Here is a 20363-nt window from a genome sequence, read left to right as displayed (position 1 = left end):
AGAAAAATTAATTAATCATAAAACTAAATAATAAGAATTTAAATTTAGATTGTTAGTTCGTTAATAAAGTTATGTGTCTATGTTGGAACATTTCAAAAATTAATCCTGAGAAAGGTTGGTTGGACTTTTTAATTTTTAATTGTTAAAACAAGACTCGTTTATCAAATACAGTACACGTCGCGGCCATTACCATAAACACCGACTACATCCGTTGACCTTTTTTCTCCTAGCCCGAATCGTTCTCGACGAGAAATAATCCGGATCCCGAGCGCGTTTCTTGCCTACGCTCCAAATCCGGAATTCCTAAGAAATTGTATTCCCCCCTTTCCCTTATCAATTTCAATGATTATCCAGTGAACGGATAAAAGACTCAGGCGGAAAACCGGTCGGAATAGAGAACAAATTTCCTTAAACCCTTCGTACAAGTATATACTCGAAAGCATATGCCTCCCTCTCGTCAAACTGATAACTTCATCATACAGTCAGACTTTTTTTTTTAATGAGATGAAACGTTAAATCGGCTCAAAATGGATGCTTTATTTTTCATGAATAAATTTACGTACACATCGTTTGATAAAACGAAGGTATATGGAGGCATAGAAAAAATGCTAAATGTCCATCTGCCAGTAGGGACATTAAAAAGAACAAAAAAGATCAATAACAAATTATTGCTGAAATAAAAATAAATAAATTCGATAAAAAGATAAAGGTTATAGTAATATTTAAAAAAATTGCAAACCATGAGCAGTTTCCAAGCAAGTTTATGCAATGCTAGTAGGTTTCGAGATTGAACTTCCTCGGTTAGCGACGGGTTAGGGATCAAGCTACGTTAGGAATGGTTAAGCTTGGTAGGATTAGGGTTAGGTTATGGTAACTCATTGCCACACCTTACTTTGAAGCAATTTGAAACTAAAGCCGACCCTTATTTTTCTAAAAAATAAATTGACCCACCTTATGCTTTCAATATGACAACATGTGGAAGTGTTGTGCACACACTGAACGTTTTAATAGACAAACTGTAAGTGGGTCATGTTTCAACAGAAAACCTTTTTTTTTGCGTTGAAGCTATATTCTACAAATTTCTGGATTTATACACAATCTGTCAATCCGAGTTTGTGAACTTTGTCGAACGACTATCGAGTGTTTGTGCATTTACTTGCATTTACCAATCAAAATGAAGAGCGAATGGTTTCATCGCTTGTGTTGAACTCTCTGGCAAACACCTGTCATGTCTGACTCGAATAAAGTCCGATACCTTCCCTCAAATTATCGTCATTAAAGACAGGTCTACAAGATCATGGTTCATCTTCAATTCAAACCGTTCGAACATTTCTGGCTACCTTACCCTAAAACAAGTGGCAATTGTAGAGTGTTTAATTTCATTTTAATATCGTGTATTTGAAAGTTCGTATGCGAAAATAAATCGAAGGAGTCTTATTTTTTTATATACACATCTCGGTTAAAAAAGTGGTCACATGCTATATTTTTACCGGTAACCTGGAAAATGTACTTTTGAATCGCATGGAAAGAGAGCAAGTAATAGAGTAGGGAATCTTTTTCAAATATATTCGGAATTGGAGGAAATAGGTTGGAATATCTCTGCGGGGAACATTTGCTCCCTTTATTTGAAAACCGGCCAAACCGACTACGGCGACGCTGAACGATGTTGAGAACGCCGAAGTCTTGGCTCTCTATTGTGATTCTGCCTGTCTTTATTCTTTCTTGTGTTTTGGGCCGTTTTGCGAAATATCCGACCTGATACCTGACTTTAATTGATTTTCATAACGGCCAACATGATATGCAAATCCAAGAATTGCGATGGTAACCCGCTTTATATTGCATGGTATCGTCAATATCACATTTACAATTCATTTCAGTCTAACACTTTTTTTTTGGGGCTTAGCTTTCGAATGTAAATAAAGGTGGAGACCGTACTTTTTATTATTAACATTGAATACTTAAGTTAGTTGGGTCAGGTTGGATCGATCGGTCAAGAAGTGAGTTAAGAGAAGCAATAAGGAAGTTGGAGAATTCTTCTGGTGACTTTTGATTGGAATACTTAGGTCATTTCCAGGACAGTTGGACATTTGGCTATTGGGTTGGGTGCTTAGAAGGTTTATTATGGAACCTTGCTTCAGGCGGCCGAGGCAGCTCGTAAAATTTGCACGTAATTCTATGATGATACACTAAGTAAGCCCACTGGCCAAAAGTCGTTCAAAAAGTTTGCTTCTCGAAGTGAGGTTATTAAAGATGAACCATGGTCTGGTAGACGTTCTGTCTTGAATGACGATAAATTGAGGAAAGCTTTCGGACGATATTCGAGTCAGACATGTCAGGAATTTGTCAGAGTATCCAACATAAGTGACGGAACCATTCGTTGTAGCTTACACCGACTTCGGAAGACGTGGAAGCTCATTGGTTCCTCAAAGGTTGACCATCGTTAACAAGATTCCAAAAGCCTTACATTGTAAGGCGTTACATGGCACAAAGTAGAGACGTTTTTTGACCGGATTGTCACATGCGACGAAAAATGGATTCTGTACAGTAACACCAGGAGGTCGTATTGACAGTTACCAAATGACCCAGTCCCAATGACGCAAAAACGAAATATTAATCAACAAAAGGTGAGGCTTTGTGGTTAGCGCAGGCATTGGGCACTACGACCATGTGGCACCATCACCGCAAAAATCAAATCCACCTGCAACGAGTATCTGTTGTCCTCCCAGAAGAAACCTGCTCTCGTCAACAGAAAAGTTGTTATTTTTCACCAGAACGACAAAGAAGGTGATAACGAAGCATGGTTGGGACGTCCTACCACACCCTCGGCACTCTTCGAATCTGGCCCCATCTGGCTTTAACCTTTTCTTAGCAATGGACCTCGGAGGATAGCATGATTGTTGGCAAAGGATACAAGGAGGGTAGAGGATGTAGTCGGGATATGTCACTTGTAGATGAGTTACAAGATTGGTCCGAGCACACTGCTTTGAGGCGCTACCACTAATAAATGCTCAAACACTCTATGACCGTCCGACAAAATTACAAAAATTGTGTATTGACAAACTGTCAACGTTGGTCAAGTAATTTGTAGAATATAGCTTGAACACCAAAAAATGATATGAAATTGTAGGGAGGAGTTTGGGCAGTATGCTTAGCTTGAAGCTTTGTAGGGTGTGACGTGATGATGATGATGATGATGATGGAAGACTAGGAAACAGGGGTTTTGTATTCCTCCAGCACTGCAGTCTTCTGGATTATTTTACTTTTCCTAGTTCCTTAGTTCAGTTCAATTGGCTCTATCCTTCTCTTAAGAAGTATTAGATCATTGTCTGTCATTGATGTAATTCTTACCCCCGTTTTTTCATCTCTTAGATTATGTATCCATTGAGCGATTGCTTCGCATTGGGTGGCAGTTTCTTCCTCATTGAATATGTGGGGGTCATAATTCAATATACCCATGTGTGTCTTGTAATATCCAATTGTCCTGTATCCTTATCACACCGCCTCTAACTGTAGCAATGATTTTGCCAGTTTAGGTTCGAGTTTAATCATCAATTTACTGTGTCTATCACCTCTGGAGTTCACCGTTTTTATGGACACATTGTGAGATGGAGGGTTCTCTATTGATAACCCAAGTACAGGTTCAGGGCTTATATATATTGTCTCGCAGATCTCTGGCCAGTTTGTCTGCTTTTTCATTACCCTGAATTCCTTTATGTCCTGTCAATCAAAATATTGTCAGGTTGTTATGTTTTCCCAGGTTTTGAAGACTTTGGATGCATTTGTCAACTATTTTAGATGCATTAGATTTGTGAACTCGACAGTCCCCCTCTCTTCAATGGCCGTAGTAATGTCTTAGTGGAGATTTGAAACCCAAAGCACACTTTCTAGACGTCTTTGTGGTTGTCCTTATATTTAAGTTATAGTCTTTTAAGTCGCGTGAGGATTCGACGTCAGTCTGTTATCTATACCCTATATATGACTTGTAGTTTATGTGACTTGAGTGGAAGTAAGTAGTTCATTGCTATTGATGTACACTGGATGTACTGTATACCAGTCTTTTATAAGCTCAAGGTGTTCTTGGATGGATGAAACTTGAAAAAATGGATCGCGATTGAGAAATAATTTATTTTCCGATCCGATCCGGCAATAATACGAAAACCTTCTGAAAATAATTATAAAATAGCAAATAAAACTTGCCGATATTCGTTTTTCTGACTGAAAAATGAAAAATGAAGGATCATACTGTCTGGAAGCCGGTTATCGCTGGATTAAGGGGGATAACATTCTCCCTAAGCCGACTGCCAACCCCTGCTAATACGAGACGTCAAAATTAATGAAATAAATGAAAGCGGGACAACGTGTGACGTTTGTGAACGGTACGGCAAATAACGCGAGAAAAGGTGTCAGGATCATAAATGTCATTGGCAATTTTTCAATTTTTTTCTCACAGATTTTGACGAAACTTTAATTCCGAAAGCCAACATCTTTACATTTTGACTGTTTCTGTTGTAATTTCCTATAAAAAGGACGTGCATTGTGCAAGATGGTAACATTAGAAAAGAATTTGTGATCGAGTGTTAATTTTTTTTATCGCGGTACCACTGACAGCTATAAAGCATTCAACGTCGAGATGATATCGTTTATCACTTTTCCCCGCTCGTCTCTGTAATGTTAGGTGTCTATCGTTTCTTTTATCTAGATAAGGCCCGCTTTCAATGCTTCATAAATTTTCTGTGTGTACGCTTGTTCTGAATGCTATCTTTACTGGGGAGAACGCCAGAAGATTTTTCACTCCCCTTCGAATATAAAAAGAAATCGCAATTAATCGGCTCTTTTACTATGAGACCCATTCAAGATCTTTTTTACTGGATAAAAGGGACTAGATTTAAGGGAAATAAGACTTTTTGAGGTTTTATGAAAAGAAAACTTTTTTCACAAACGTATGACTTTTCATTAAATAATTTTTCTCACTTAACCTCTTACATTTTTTTCTCCTGTTTTTTAATTTGCAAATTACTTCTTACAAAACCTACGTCTTCAGAAAACTAATTGAAAGAAAAAATGGATGTACGTATGGTAAGATGTATACGTAAGACCGATAAACAACCCCGAAATGTACTTTCTTGCAAGGGAAGGATACAGACCTGGGATCGCGTATTTCAATGAAACTTTTTTGGTGAAACTATGTCGAAGGAAATATTAGAAATGTATCCGAGTATTTTAGCCAAGCTAATCCTTCTTCTGGAGCCGAGAAATAAAATATTTTAGATAATTTCAATTAGATATACTTTTTATCTAAAGTCTTGGTTGTGATGAAAAAGTTGAAAAAAAAGTCACGAGCGGGATTCGAACCCATGACCTTCGGTTCAAGTGGTTAGAGCAGCGGCGTATTGAGCCGAGGGCATCGATAGATCGAATCCCGCTTGTGACAATAACTTTTTCATCTCTACCAAAATTTAGATAAAAAGTATAATTAATTGAAATAATTAAATAGGTCAATTATGACCGTTAAACATACTATATGGATTTTAGCTAATTTAAGCACTTTTTTAAATTTTACTTTTCTGCCTTTGTTATGGATGCATTTCAAGGTTGTTATAAATCAGACCATTTGAATTTTCCCCTAGAATAAGAAAAACATCTGCAGGATCGTATTAAATGAGATGAAATGTATAAAAAGTTTTTATTTTTTTTTTATTTTTTTTTATTGGCCTTATGATCTTTGCATATTAGCCATGACGAATTCTTATATATGTTGTTCAAATTGGGGGTTATCGGGAAAAAAGGGCCAGAGGCGACGGTGGGAATCGAACCCACGACCGCGGCGTGAGAGTCTCTCATGCTAACGACTCGGCTACCGCGGTCCCCAATAAAAAGTTACAAAAGCTAAAATACGCTTTCAGTAAAGTAGGCCAAAAAAATTGTTTTTTGAAAAACCAACTCGGACTTGAACTCAGGACGCTTTAAAACTCGAAAATACGCGTTTTCATGGAAAACGAAAAGTAAACATATTGTAGACTCGATGATGTTACCAAATGTTACCAAAACTGTAGAACGCTACCAGTAAAGTATGTCAAAAAATGAGTTTTTGAAAGGCACCCTTTAAAGCCCTTAGATATGAATACGCAATGAACTCTCGGAAGTCAAACAGATACGGGCCGATGTACCGCAAGGTAGTATCCTTGGTCCTATGCTTTATATCATTTATACTGCTGACCTATCAATACATCTTGACACTATTATCACCACCTACGCGGAAGACACCGCAATCCTATCCTCTAACTCGAATCCTGTCCAATCTACCTCCAACATCCTGGAACACCTTGGGCTTATCGAAGACTGGTGTAAAAAAATGGAGGACAAGACTGAACAATACACTCTGTGCACTTTTACGCTGAAAAAGCAGTCTTGCCTCCATTGTACATCAACAACAAAGAGATACCAGTTTCCACTCAAGTCATTTGACAACTAAGATAAAGCTAACACAATACAAGACTTTACTAAGACCAATATGGACATACGGAGGGGGAACTGTAGGGTACTGCCAAGCCTTCCAATAACCAGCGCATCCAATCCTTCCAATCGAATGCCCTTAGACAAATTGTCGAAGCCCCTTATTATGTCACTAACCTCACTATCCACAAAGACCTCAACATTTCTTTTGCCAACGTACTAATCCGGTTCAGATGCCAAACCTTCCACACCAATCTTTCGAATCTAACCATACTGCTCGAGCCCTCTCCACTCATTCCCATCCAGACAACATCACCTCGACCGATGGGAGCCTCGGGACCTCCATGACACCTAGTCATACACATTGAGTGACAGCAATGCCTGGCTTTTCAAAGTATGTGTTCACCGGTGCTGTGCTGTCATTAGTGCCAGTGTTGTCCTGTGTGATACATTAATCATGTGTACATATTTGTATAGTATACGATCATGTATAGGTAACAAATAAATTTAATTAAAAAAAAAAAAGATACGAATTTTTATTGGCAACAAAATATTTTTGAGTCGGTTGCCGAATGGTACGCATGATAGACTCTCGCCTCTTCGAACCCCCGATCGTGGGTTCGATTCTCACCATCGCCCAGACCTTTTTTTTAACGTACGCCTTCCCCCTCCCCCCCCCAAAAAAAAACACTTGTTTTTTTTTACTGGGGACTTAATGGATTTTCTTGGTTTCTAATCATTTAGTACAGTATGTCTGCTGGACACTTTGAATAATGCATGGAATGAAAAGAGACTGTTAGCTAAGTGCTTCCTAAGATAGAAAAGATATGTGAAAAACAACTGTTTGTGTTGATGTGAGAACCTCTTTCGATTTAGAAATTGATGAATATTTGAAGAAATTAAGCAATCTCGTGTCAACTATTAACGTTGAAGATCATTAGCCTAACTGATGTTTGATTGAGAGCCTTTAATTAATGGCTTCCGTTGTTTGTAACTACTACACGATTAGCAGGCCGTGAAATTGTCTATCTGAAGCTACTTTGATAGAAAATCTTCCCAACCATTTGTTTATATATATTAAAATATTATATTTTTCACTCGTTTTTTAACCGATTTTACACTATAGATTAAGAAAAACACTCAAGAATGTCTCCACAATTTGTCATTAAAACTTGCATGCTAACATTACACGACGTTAGAATTACAGTGTGAACGGAAAATATATTGATATGAGAAACAATCCAGATATATTTTAACTTTGGCAGGAACAAGGGAGGAGATGAGTGACCTGGAATGGAACCCAACAGATTTCTCGCCTGAGCTATGTCCCCGATTCGAACCACAAGGTAAAACCACAAATATAGAATTCGATTAAGGCATGCCGCCTATGAAAATTGCTTGCTTTAAACATGGTTAGAAATAAATGCCTTGTTTTCTTTATAGATATTCTTGTAAAAGTTTATATCTTATAATTTTGACAACCAACCATTTATGTATCGTGCTAGTTTGTATGCTTCGAACCGTACAACTTGTGAACAAACATGAACAAATACGATTTTCTATGAATAAACAAGATCCTCCGAAAATTGTAAATAGTGCCATAGATCAAGAGGAGCAACAAAGAGGGCGATAAATTGGCCAAGGAAAGTCCGATTACCGATCGGCCCTGAACCCTTTTGTGGCACAACAAATTTCCGAAAATGCAGATCCACTAGCAATGAGTTCAGAATAAGTGCTTAGTTCAATGGAAATGCTTTATAGAATATGTATGCAAAAAACGTTCATAAAAGACAATAGCAGGACCAACAGGCCTACTAACCTTCTAAGGTCTACAATGATAGTAGGACTTCTGACTGTACACTGCAACGTCCAGAGGCATATAGACTTTGGTAAAAAGCTCCTAGAGTATCCAATCATAATCTTACAAATTTTTTTGGCCTGTGCCTTCTAGATTTGTAGACATATTTTACCGCCACTAATTGTTTGCAAAAGACAAGTAAATATCACTTGTCGGTAGGAATACCTTTGCAGGCTTAAATTTTTAATGAGATAGGAAAAGCCAAGGTCTGAAGGACACGTAATTCCTAGACAAAGCTTTGGGTTCTTGAAAAAAAAAAGTGCAGCAAAGAACACAAGAAAATTAGATGACACAATAGAAATTGGTCAGGTACGCAAGGCCATAAAGATGCCTGGGCATAATAACCTAAACCTGTACCTAGCACTTTGTTTTATAGTTTTCGTAAGTAGTGTTGCCACTTTGACTCAGATCTTAGGCTGAATTCAAATAATTCAGATTTAAATCACTGGTCATGAATAACAAATATAACGTTTTCTTCTTTCCTTTTTATTTTCTGCCAATGGTGAGGATAATGAACTTCAACGAACTTTCATTTCTTTTCCTTTGTTTTATTTTTCGGCTTTGCATTTTTGGAGTTGTATATAAACTCCCTAAAGCGATGACGATGGGTGTTTATATACAACTCCAAAAAATGCATAGCCGACAAAGAAAACAAAGGAAAAGAAGTTTGAAGTTCATTATCCTCACTACTTCCAGAAAATCGAAGTATAACCTTCCCATTTTTTTACCTATGCCTTCTAGATGACTTGCCTGGGCCTTCTAAATCGCATGACTCATTATAACAGTGATTTGCATGCAAAGTAGTAACAAAAAGAAAAGTAAAATTTCTCCTGTCAGAGCGAAGGCCTATGCAGTTTAAGATTCTTACTGGGAGAAGAAAAATCAAGGCTTGAAGGACACATGATTCACTAACAAAACTTAGGGATCTAGGTCATAGCCAGCATAACGGGGTACCCTAGAAAATGATGGAGATCCCACAATAGACTAATATTGGTCGAGGTGCGCAGGGTCATAACGTTGCCTGCTCCTATTAATCTAAACCTATCATTGAAATTTTCGTAAGTTGTGTTGCTCTTTTATGTCAGGTCATAAAGAGTCTGCTTCGGAATTTTCACAGAAGGATTCTAGTCTGGTTATTTTGATGAGGACCCTCTTCCTAGCCTACCAGCTTCTTCCTTAACTATTATGTCTTGTGGGCCCTAGGACCTAGACAGCTGTTCTCTATTCCTACTTCAACCAAGGCATTCCATTTAGGCTATTGAATAGATAGCAAACTTTAAAACCTAAGAATGTTTATAACAAAATTTTTTCCTAAAAACTTTTGTCCATCGTGTTTATAAAAGGTTTTTAGAATATGTGCAAATTTATACGATAGACGATACTATTAACAATTGTTCATTGTTTTTTTTTCTTTCTCATGAAATAAAGCACATATGTTACTTGCAATAATTAGTTGGTAATGTTTTCAAATGAACTTTGAATCCTTTCTTTTTTTGCCAGTTCGAGGAGGCGGTCGAGACTTTTGTTAGAAGCTTTTTTCAAATTAATATTCTCCTTGGATTTTAGACTGTGCTTTATCTTGGGCGCATTCCAATTCGAATTCTGGAACTGGATAGACGGGTTCAGTCATTCAATATCTCAGACAATCGTCAATTCGCCTCACGCTCCGTCTTTGCGCCCTGTGAAGATAGGAAAAGGGAGCTGACAAAGATTTGTCATTCTTTAGCTCGATGAATTACCGCAATTACATCAAAATATTTATTTATTGGTTTTAGTTGGCTCGAAAAATAATTTTAAACCGTCATTGTGAATCTCTAAACATGACTATTTTCATCTCTTTAACCATTTTTCAGTTTATAATATAATCTAACGATATTTTGTGAAGAGCCACTTGTGCTAAATAGAGCTGTCAGCAGGTCAGCAACAGCATTAAGAAGATATCTAGCTGCCATATTTGACCAATGATTTTCTTGGGGTGCGCAAGGTCATAAAGAAATCTGTTCCCAATAACCCAAACCACCTTCTGAATTTGTTTTCACTTGTGCATTCTAGATCGACATGCCACCGACTTCTAGATCTCATGAATATTCTGGCCGCCACTACTGGCATGGAAATTACTAAAAAAATGAGAACTTTTCGGTTGAAGATCTATGCAGGTTGAGAGTCCTAAGTAGTAAAAAGTAAAAAGCCTTAAGCTTAACGAAGTACACTATACACTGATGGAATAGAGATGACAAAAACCAATATTGGTCAGGGCGCCTAAAGTCATAAATATGCTTACTCCATAATCTAAACCTAAACCTAGCACTTTTGAAATTTTCATAAGTTGCCATTTTCGACTTAGCTCTTATACTTAATAAATCAATTTGTTATTACTTAATTTATTGATAAGTGAATATCAATTTATAACTTTGCCAAATGTATTACACCACTGCCGCCTAGATGGGCATGGCTTCTAGATCCCACGGCACATTCTAACCGCCAAGCCTATTACACTTTAATAAACAATGTTAATTAATAAACATGCAATGAATATATTTTAATTCATTTAATTTTAATAACTGATTAACTGTTAGGGCTACTGATCTGTCGCAGGCAAGAAAATTTTGGATGAAAAAAAGAAATAACTAAAAAATAAGAAAAGGAAGTTACAATTAAATTAAAGGTTACCTGTACGAGGTACAGAGCGACAAGCACGTGCCAGTTCCAGATTCCCTTTTGTTGCCTAAACGCCCTGTTGAAGCCCAAAACCCACCCTAAATCTGGTCATATAAAGTTCGTGACTTGTACTTCAAAATTAAGCATTTTGTCCGAACCGCCCTGTGCGTCTCCACAACTGGATAGATGTAGTTGACTCGCCCGATGAAGACTTACCGTCTCCAGGGCACTCGTCGAAATAAAAATAAAAAATCACGAAAATAATAACTTCTACTGCACTAATAAAACAGGATAAAGAATTAGATATTGATATTGAATGGAGAACAAAATGGATTAATGGAATTAAAAACATAGGATTTTAAAGGCGTTTGACAACAGGTAGCGTATGAAGGGCAATTGAACGGTAAATTTTAGTAAATGGCGTAAACTCTAACAAATATAACCTTCCTAGTTGTTTGTCACCTGTGCCGTGCAGATCGACATGCCTTCTAGATCTCACGACACATTATAGTCACATGATGATAATAGATAACATGAAGTTTATTGTACAATTGACCAGGTTGGTCGTGGTACGCAACTCCTTTTAATCTTAATACTTAACAACCAGTTTCCTTTATAATTTAATTTTTTAAGCGATCTGAAAAATCAATTCGCATTCTGTATTATGGAAAGTGCACTCCCTTTAAGGTGGTTGTACTTACAATCCATTCTTTTTTTATGGCTCTTCGGAATTTTGACAGAAGGGTGGATCCTGTAGGATAATAGGATAGATAATAGGATCGATCCTATGGTGCTGCTGAGGAGCCGTTCCTCGTCTATCAGCTTCGTCGTTACACTTCTAGGTCCCAGGCAGGCTATTCCTACTTCCCCCAAAGCACTCATACTGTCTCATGGTGAATGCGATCTTACTTCAGATGAGGCAATGCTTTGAGGGCTTGGCTGTCATAATCTTGTGCCGCCTAAATCAAAAAACCTAAATCTACCATCCAATTTTTTTCACCAGTGCCTTCTAGATCTAATTACCACGGCTTTCTAGATCAAATGATTTATTGTAGTCGCATTATAGAAGAGCTCTAGACAATGGTGGATATTGCACAATATTGGTAGCGGTACGAAGGTCGGAAAGAGACCGACTCCTAGTAACGGGACCACATTATACGTTTACACAAATACTTACTCCGTATAAATCTACAGACACGTAAAAGATTTAAAATTCATATTTTCAAGATACGGAAATTCATTTTTTGCCTATATGTATTGCCTATATGAAGTATTAATTATCCAGTTTGATTTGTGAAAAAAGGAAGATTTAAATGCGCGTATTATTATGGCGCACACTTGCAATTGTTATATGTATTATCGGTTTTTATTTTTGGCCGGACATACACTTGAGGATTACAATGAAAAGGATAAGTGGAATTAAGCCCTAAATGCATGGTTTCCTGGAATAGGGGTGGGTTTGTCGGATTAAATTGGAACGAGGCCGTTGGATACAAGTAGCCGTTTTTCATAGGGTTCGCGATGGAGGTAAGCGAGCGTATTTTCTCATTCAACTGAATTCCTTGATTCACAACACTTCCGCTTCCTTCCTAGGGGATTTCATTTCGGTTTAATCTAATCCTTCAATCTATCCCAATAAGCCGTTCTTCTTCTCGTCCTTCGTTCTCCGAATTGTAAGCCGTACGACTTCATTATCATTTCTGACCTGTCTTCTCCGTTATCCCGCATTAAATTGAGCCCTATTCTGCCTTCCGCCACCCTTAATATTTCAGATCCGACAATTTTCCCATTATAATCCTTTTGGCAAGTGAAACCTTTTAATTATGGGAATTGGGAGAAAGAAATACGCAATATAGACTATAATAAAGATGCTCCAATTGTTAATAAAAAAACCCTTCATGTATTCAACACTCGACGAGCAGGTATTACTAAAGAATAAGATAATTAAAATTAAACGTATTCGTCTGATAGCTGCACTGTATAGGATAAACGGACATATATTATACAAATTTTTAAAATAGATTATGATTATTAGATTGTAAAAAATACATCTAAGAAAACCCTTGATCGATTTCGATAAACTAAAATTCATTTTTCATTAAAAAACAACAACAATGTACTTGAATATACAGAAAAAAACAGAGACTTGTATCTGAAAAAGAAAATTGATTAACCAGGCTGCATTTTGATTTTAGCAAGGGTTCAGTTATTTATAACTGCACTGCCCATAAAATAAAAAAACCACCTCGTTTTTGTATGAAATATGGCCCATTTGGAAATGCATATTTTCTCAGGCTTTTAAGTCACACACCTGCGCTAGGTCTCATTTTTAGAAAATTTGACGCTGAATAAAATGAATTTTAATAAGCTTTCAATTTGACACCTTCCACTTTGCCCGATTTCTCAGCCGTTTTTGAGTTATTCGCGGTTTTTGAGCAAAAAACGTGGTTTTTTACGTGCTCATGGAAAAATCCGATCACTCTCTCTCTCTCACCCGATTTTTCCTACATAAACCTATTGTTTCAATACGTTTTTCAAAGTCAAACTGCGACACAATACCTGTGAAATGAGAAGGTAAAGTTGAATTTCCTTCCGAAGTACATAACTGGTTATCGACAGCAGAAGCATTCCAAAAAGTCAAAGTAAGAAAACGTGTTAATTGTCGCTGTTCTGGTGACTTTTATGAAAAAGTCCTCGGAAAGAAAGTTGCAGAGCGTAAAATTTGCGAAAACATGACGATCTAAGATTTACGCATTATTGAAAATCGGGAGAGAGAGTGATTCGTTTTTTTCCATGGGCTCGTAAAAACCCCTGTTTTTGTCCAAAAATCGCGAATAACTGGTAAACGGTTGAGAAATCGGGCAAAGTGGAAGGTGACCAATTGAAAGTTTATTAAAATTTCCTATCGATTGCTAAAGAGCGTCGCTCCGGCATTATTTCATGGCTTGACAGTTCAATTTGAAGTTTTCGTAAAAAGTGCAAAAATAGACATGTTCCAGAATTTTTAAATTTACTGATGAATGACTGACGGTAGGAAAACATTTAAAAAAGCCATTTTGTTCAGCGTATCATTTTCTAAAAAATGAGACCTAGCGCAGGTCTGTGACTTAAAAGCCTCAGAAAACATGAGTTTCCAAAATTGGCCATTTTTTCATGAAAAAATGAGCTGGTCGGTTTTTTCGATGGGCAGTATCACTGGGCTTAATGCATGCAATTTTTCCCTGATAGATGTAGAGGCGAGGGCTTTATTAGCAACCACTTTCTTGCTTTATATATAAAAAAAATTTAGTCGTTCTTAACTATAGTTTTTTTGGTGTGATTACTAATTAATTAAATTAAATTTATTTCATACTGTTTATTATTTTTGTTCCAGAAAAGTACAGATTCCCGGCCCCAAGGGATTACAGCATACTATGCACGTAAGATTTTTCCTTAATTTTTTTAAATGTGCGTCATAATCGTGTTATTAAACTTGTTTATTAAAATTGATATACGAACGACCATTTTCCTTCCGGGCCGAATCGTGAACGCCGCCTCGGCTCGCCCCTCGAGTGAATTGTTGTTCAACAGAATTGTTTGAGAACGGCAAATATTTGTCCCTAGTTAAATATACCACCCCTTTATATACATCCTTCCAGGAGTTGAGTACATTTGTCGATTTAATTACAACCGTCTGAGAGAAGTACCTATAAATCCTTTCCCAAATCCAATAAGCCTTAGCCATTTATTGACTCAATATCTTTAATGGTGTTAAAACGAAAATTCGACGAGGTAATAAGTACACAGAAAACACTAATCCATACGTTTGAAATGTATAATAATGCGTTTTCCAATGTCTACGTCACATGCATACCCTTCTAAATATTATCTGCCGGCATTTATATTGAAAACACTGCCTCACTTTTATTCTTTTTTATTGATTTGGACATCTGTAAAGTAATTGCTTACAATTTACCTCAGTGTCTGATTTACAATTATCCCTTGGATGTCATGAGGTGGAGAGGAAAGGTGAACTAGTGAGTCATCTGCTTAAATGTATTTGGACCAAAGGGAGACGACCGGGCTGCGGTAGAATGATCAAGTTTTAAGGAGAAGTAAAGAGTAAGGAGAAGGGAATAATCTACGCTATCAAAGACTCATAACGGCCAGTCCCCTCACAGGCCACACTGAAAAAAGAGCGAAATTCATCTGCCAGACGAAAACAGGGTAGACATTCAAACCAGAATGATCAGACAGGAGAAATCAACAAACTAACCCGTTTCTAACTGTAACTCTACCTAACTCTAACCCTACTACGTTTTTCACTCTACCAAATTTAATCCTGTTTAACTCTACCTTACGTAACCATAACTCTAATCCTACCTAACTGACAGTTAAGCTGGATGCCTGCCCTGTTCTTAACCCTACCTAATACTTACCCTATCTAACTCTAACCCCACCTAAGTTAACTTGTCCTGTTCTTAACCATACCTAACTTAACTTGTTCCTAACCCTATCTAAGCGAACCTGTCCTGTTGTTAACCTACCTAATTTTAATCCTTTCTACCCCTAACTTTAACCATTCCTAACCTAATCAAATTCGTGCGCAGTCACGTGGTAACACAAAGTCGATAATGCCAAAATGCTCACGAAAAAAAATGAGTTTAAAAACTGTGTTAAAAACTGACGCTAAAATTGTACGGCAGTTATACACCCTAGCAGTACATAACTCGCAAATAACTTGCAACATCTGCAAATAAAACCTCTGGTTAATATTAATCTTATCCGTCCCTAACATAATCCGTTTCTAATCCTAACTCTATATAACCCTACCCTAACCCTATCTGACTCTAACCGTACCCCTACCCCACCTTATCTGACCCTACTTAACCTAACCTGCACCGTTCTTACCCCTACCTAACATAACCTGTTCTGTTCTTAACCCTACTTAACCTGTTCCTAATTCTACCTAACTCTAATCCTAAGAATGGTGATTTCACACTGGCCAATAGAATAGTAATTACTTAAAATTTAAATGATTTTAACCATTTCAAGATACCTACAAGAGTTTTTTTTCACAGACGCTCATATTGTGAATTTAGTATTGAAATTGGAAACTCTCTATGCTGGAGAATTTTGGAGCAGCAGATTGTGTGGAAAAGTCACGATGAAATCCAAATTGAAGGGGATTGTAAATAGGCTAATTTTTGAAGAGGTTTACCAGAGGATAAATATTATGATGAAGTCATATGGGGATTAGGAATTTTATTCAGAGGTTTTACAATAGCTTGCCTCCCTTATTTAGGAAATATTGATTCTGAAAAGAATGGGCGTTAATTAGCGTTTCAGCGTTTTCTATTTGTATTTTAACCAGTTCAAGATACCTACAAGAGTTTTTTTACAGTCGCGCATATTCTGAATTTAGTATTGAAACTGGGAACTCTCAAGTCCCCTTCTGGTTTGTCGATTGTTAATTTATTCTACGTAGTCAATTTAGATTGCCGGCTTAGAAGTCTTTGAGGCCGCCCGTGATTTGCATTTAGGCCCGATTCATCCGTTTGTGGGTATAAAGCCCGAGGAATAGCGGTTCGTTTTTATGTTTATTGCCGAAAGATAAACATCCTTCACGCAATCGATACGCTAATAACAAAAAGATGCTGTTTAACATAGAAAATTTCCATTTGATAAATATTTGTAAGGAAATAAAGGATGATGTAATTTGGAGGATTTTAGTTCCCGTAGAAGTGAAATAATTCACAAGTTAGTTCATCTAAGTGGCCATTATTTTTAAAATATGGCCTTATAAATTGTCCAAGTATTTAACTTGTTTTGTGTTCCTCTTGTCTTCCTTAAGTAAATTTTCTATTCCCCCGATTTTCCCGCATTGCAGTCTCTACTCGTGCGATCCGGGGAGCATTCATCCTATCGTGTCTTACCTTCGAAACCTATCCCGATCCGACCCAGTGACGCTAAGCGAGGAAGAAAGAATATGGTAAAGAAAAAGTGGCGTTAAATACCTCATAAACATAACCTACATCAGATTATCTTACACAGTACATCCAACACACCTACCCTAAGTTTACCATAATAGTGTCAGCAACATTTTTCAACAGTATAAACTTAATTATTAAGTAAAGTAATCAAAATGGTAAAATCTGGTTGTCCTAATCAAGAAAGATCAATATTTTGACTAACAATAGGAAGTTGAACTCTCTCTCCTCACTCCTCTCTCTCTCTCTCTCTCTCTCTCTCTCTCTCTCTCTCTCTCTCTCTCTATCTATCTATCTCTCTCTCTCTCTCACACACATATATACACACACTCACTCTCGGTTTGTCTTATTTTTATTTATTATTAAACTTATTATTAAAGATTATTTGGAGTTCGTGAGATACGGTCTGGTGTGACGTAGGTTTAGAAAAACGTTTTCTTTATCGTGCCAACGTTTCGATCTTTATAAAGATCATCTTCAGGGCCTGGGATTTAGAAACATTGTTTAAATTATACAAATATATGTAAGATGTGAAAAAATGTACTTATACAATGATAGAAATTTTAGACTCAATCAACGTATTTGTACGCACTCAAAGTTCCCCACTCCTTCAAAATCAACGTATATAAACAAAAAACATTAATATCTCACTGGCACTCTCAACTCGACACACAAAAATGACACATCTACACAGAAAACCAACACTTTGTGTGAGTACAAATACTTTGATTGAGTCTAAAATTTCTATCATTGTGTAAATTTATTTTTTCAAATCCTACATGTATTTGTATAATTTAAACTATGTTTGAAAATCCCAGGCCCTGAAGATGATGTCAATAAAGATCGAAACGTTGGCACGATAAAGAAAATGTTTTTCTAACCTACATCGCGCCAGACCGCATCTCACGATCTCCACATAATCATTATTTAACAGTCACTAAACACGACACACTTATTATTAAAGACAACTTTCAATAATTATGTACCCACGATGGAAATAACACTATCAGGTTATCAATACAACCAATTTACAATACAACCAACAAACCTATCCGTTTAACCTAATTTTACGATAATCATGTCAACAACAATATCCATAAATATAAATTTATTTATCAAATAATGGTTTGAAGCTAAAATCATATAGATTTAGTGCTTTTATAGCTGACAGACTTTCCAAAAGTATGTAGATTCGGACACCTTGGTTTTCTTCTTTAACATCACCTATACGGTTATCTTTTACTGTGTAACCAACACACCTACATATTTCAACCGTAGTTCGATTCTGCATGTGTATGTCTGTGCATGATTATGCTTAAATCAATCATCAATCAATCATATATAAGGATTTTGAGCGTTTAAAAAAGTTTAATTTGAGATTTCTTAATAATCTCTGAGGTACCGTGGTCCGCCACGATGACTGACGAATTCACTCCGACTATACTTTTCTTTGAGATAAAAAAATTTCATGCAAATTTCAACCCCTACGGGTGATCTTGTGCCTTATCTTTTAACCAATTCGTGCACTTTTTCCAATGTTGGACAGCTTTGGCCGGATTATTTATGATCAAAGATTCTAAATGCCGAAAAACGTCGCTCTCTCCCCCACGGCTGTGCTGTCTCAATTTCTTTTTTTTAGTACGGACAGTAATGACCAGAATCCCATCTTAAAAACATGGAAAAATATCAGTTCCAGTGGGATTCTTTGCAACCATATCCGGCAGGAAAAACTTTAATCTGCAACCGTGGACCAATTTGGTGTCAATGTCACGCGCTGAATTAATCCCCTAGTCACCCGTGGGGATCTCGAACCCAGACCAGATGGACGCGGTTGAAGTTTTTGCCCCTGATTGATGGCTTGGCTAAATAGATTCGGGTTGTTTTCGAGTAGTTCCCTCGGGACAAATTAATCGTTTACTTCTCTGTGGAATTGGTTTGTCCCGATCTGGAATTTAAGTCTTTAAGAAGGCAAACAGTGAACCTGAGTTGAGAAACTGCTAGGTTGTCTGTTCAATTAACCATTCGCGTGTGGTGTGAACTCTGTGGTCAGGTAAGAAGCAGGAAATGTTCAGGTTTTTAGTTTATCTGTTGTCAGTGATTCCGGAACCCGTCTAAGTCGTTCAGATCGGTAAGCTTGTAATTTCGTTGTCAGTTCGTGTTTAGTTCAGTTTTTGTCTAAAATTCAATTTGATTTCTGATCGTAGATGAACTAATTGACCATCCCTTTGGAGCGAATATCTAGTGAATTATAGTCGAACCCCTTGTGAACGCCGTGCATTTGTCATTGTACGATCTACAAGGGGATATGGCCCACAGCCAACTACTACAACCTTAAGCTCACAGGAAATGTACGCTACACTTTCCATTTGAACTTAAACTAACAATTTGGAAATTAACTCCTTATTAACATAACAGAAATACGAATTAGTGGATTTGGTCATCTTACGAAACTCCTGCCTGGTCGAGTCTTTTGTAATTTTCGATACGGAAAGAACTGAAAAAAAAAAAGAAAAAAAAGAAAGAATTCGGCATGTCGATCTAGAAGTTACAGGTGAAAAAAAGTGGAAGGTTTTATAATTGGGTAGTCATTGACCAGTGAATTAAATAATAATAGCATTAATTAGTTTTAACAGCTAAGTCAAAAAGGGTAACATAACTTAAGTATATTTCAAGAAAAGGGCTAAGTTTAGGTTATTAGTGGAAGGTACTTTTATGACCCTGCGCACCCTGACCATATGATGAGATTTAAAAGGCCGAGAGACTTCTAGAAGGCAAATATGAAATTTTTTGGGTACGTTATAATTGATAATCATTGACCAGTGAATTAAATAATAATAATTACTTTAATTAGGTTTAACAGCTGAGTCAAAAATAGAAACACAACTTACGAAAATTAAAAAAAAGGGCTAAGTTTAGGTTATTAGTAGAAGGGACTTTTATGACCTTGCGCACCCCGACCATATGATGAGATTTAAAAGGCCGTCGCATGTCTATCTAGAGAAGGCACATGTGAAACATTTTCTGGTAGGCAATAATTTGATAATCATTGACCAGTAAGTTATATATTAATAATCGTGTTAATGAAGTGTAAAAGACGAGTCAAAAAGGGTAGCACAAGTTACGAAAATTTCCAAAACTAAGTGCTAGGTTTGGTTATTAGTAGAAAGCATTTTTCGGAGATTGGAGGCACTTCGACAAATCTATTGAGAACTTTCCATCATATTTATTAGCCTTTAGTAGGCTTTATCAATGCCTCTTGTGTATATCCTTCAGGCCATGGGTTCTCTTCCAGTAGAAACCTCACCTGCAACGCTTCGCACCAGCAGAAAACGTGATCCGTTGTTTCTTTTTCTTCCTGCCAAAATCTGCACGGGCTTGTTTCAGCTGCTCCGAGTCTATAGATACGTATCCAGATTTTGAAGTCT

The 20363-nt window shown here is 36.9% G+C and overlaps 1 protein-coding gene across 1 annotated transcript in view; it reads left to right on the top strand.

Annotated features, from left to right (window-relative positions):
• Window positions 1-20363, top strand: part of LOC106670447 (facilitated trehalose transporter Tret1-like) — a 140120-nt gene that overhangs the window by 19973 nt on the left and 99784 nt on the right. Inside the window, exons 2-3 of the mRNA XM_014400805.2 lie at window positions 7719-7799; window positions 14343-14388. Coding sequence (XP_014256291.1) covers window positions 7733-7799; window positions 14343-14388 — 113 coding nt within the window. The 5' untranslated portion in view covers window positions 7719-7732. The remainder of the gene's footprint in view (window positions 1-7718; window positions 7800-14342; window positions 14389-20363) is intronic.

The sequence above is a fragment of the Cimex lectularius genome, unplaced genomic scaffold (assembly GCF_000648675.2).
Source record: "Cimex lectularius strain Harlan isolate CLEC.00 unplaced genomic scaffold, Clec_2.1 scaffold31, whole genome shotgun sequence".
In the NCBI taxonomy this organism is placed as follows: Eukaryota; Metazoa; Arthropoda; class Insecta; order Hemiptera; family Cimicidae; genus Cimex; species Cimex lectularius.
This window is presented reverse-complemented; position numbering and strand designations above follow the sequence as displayed.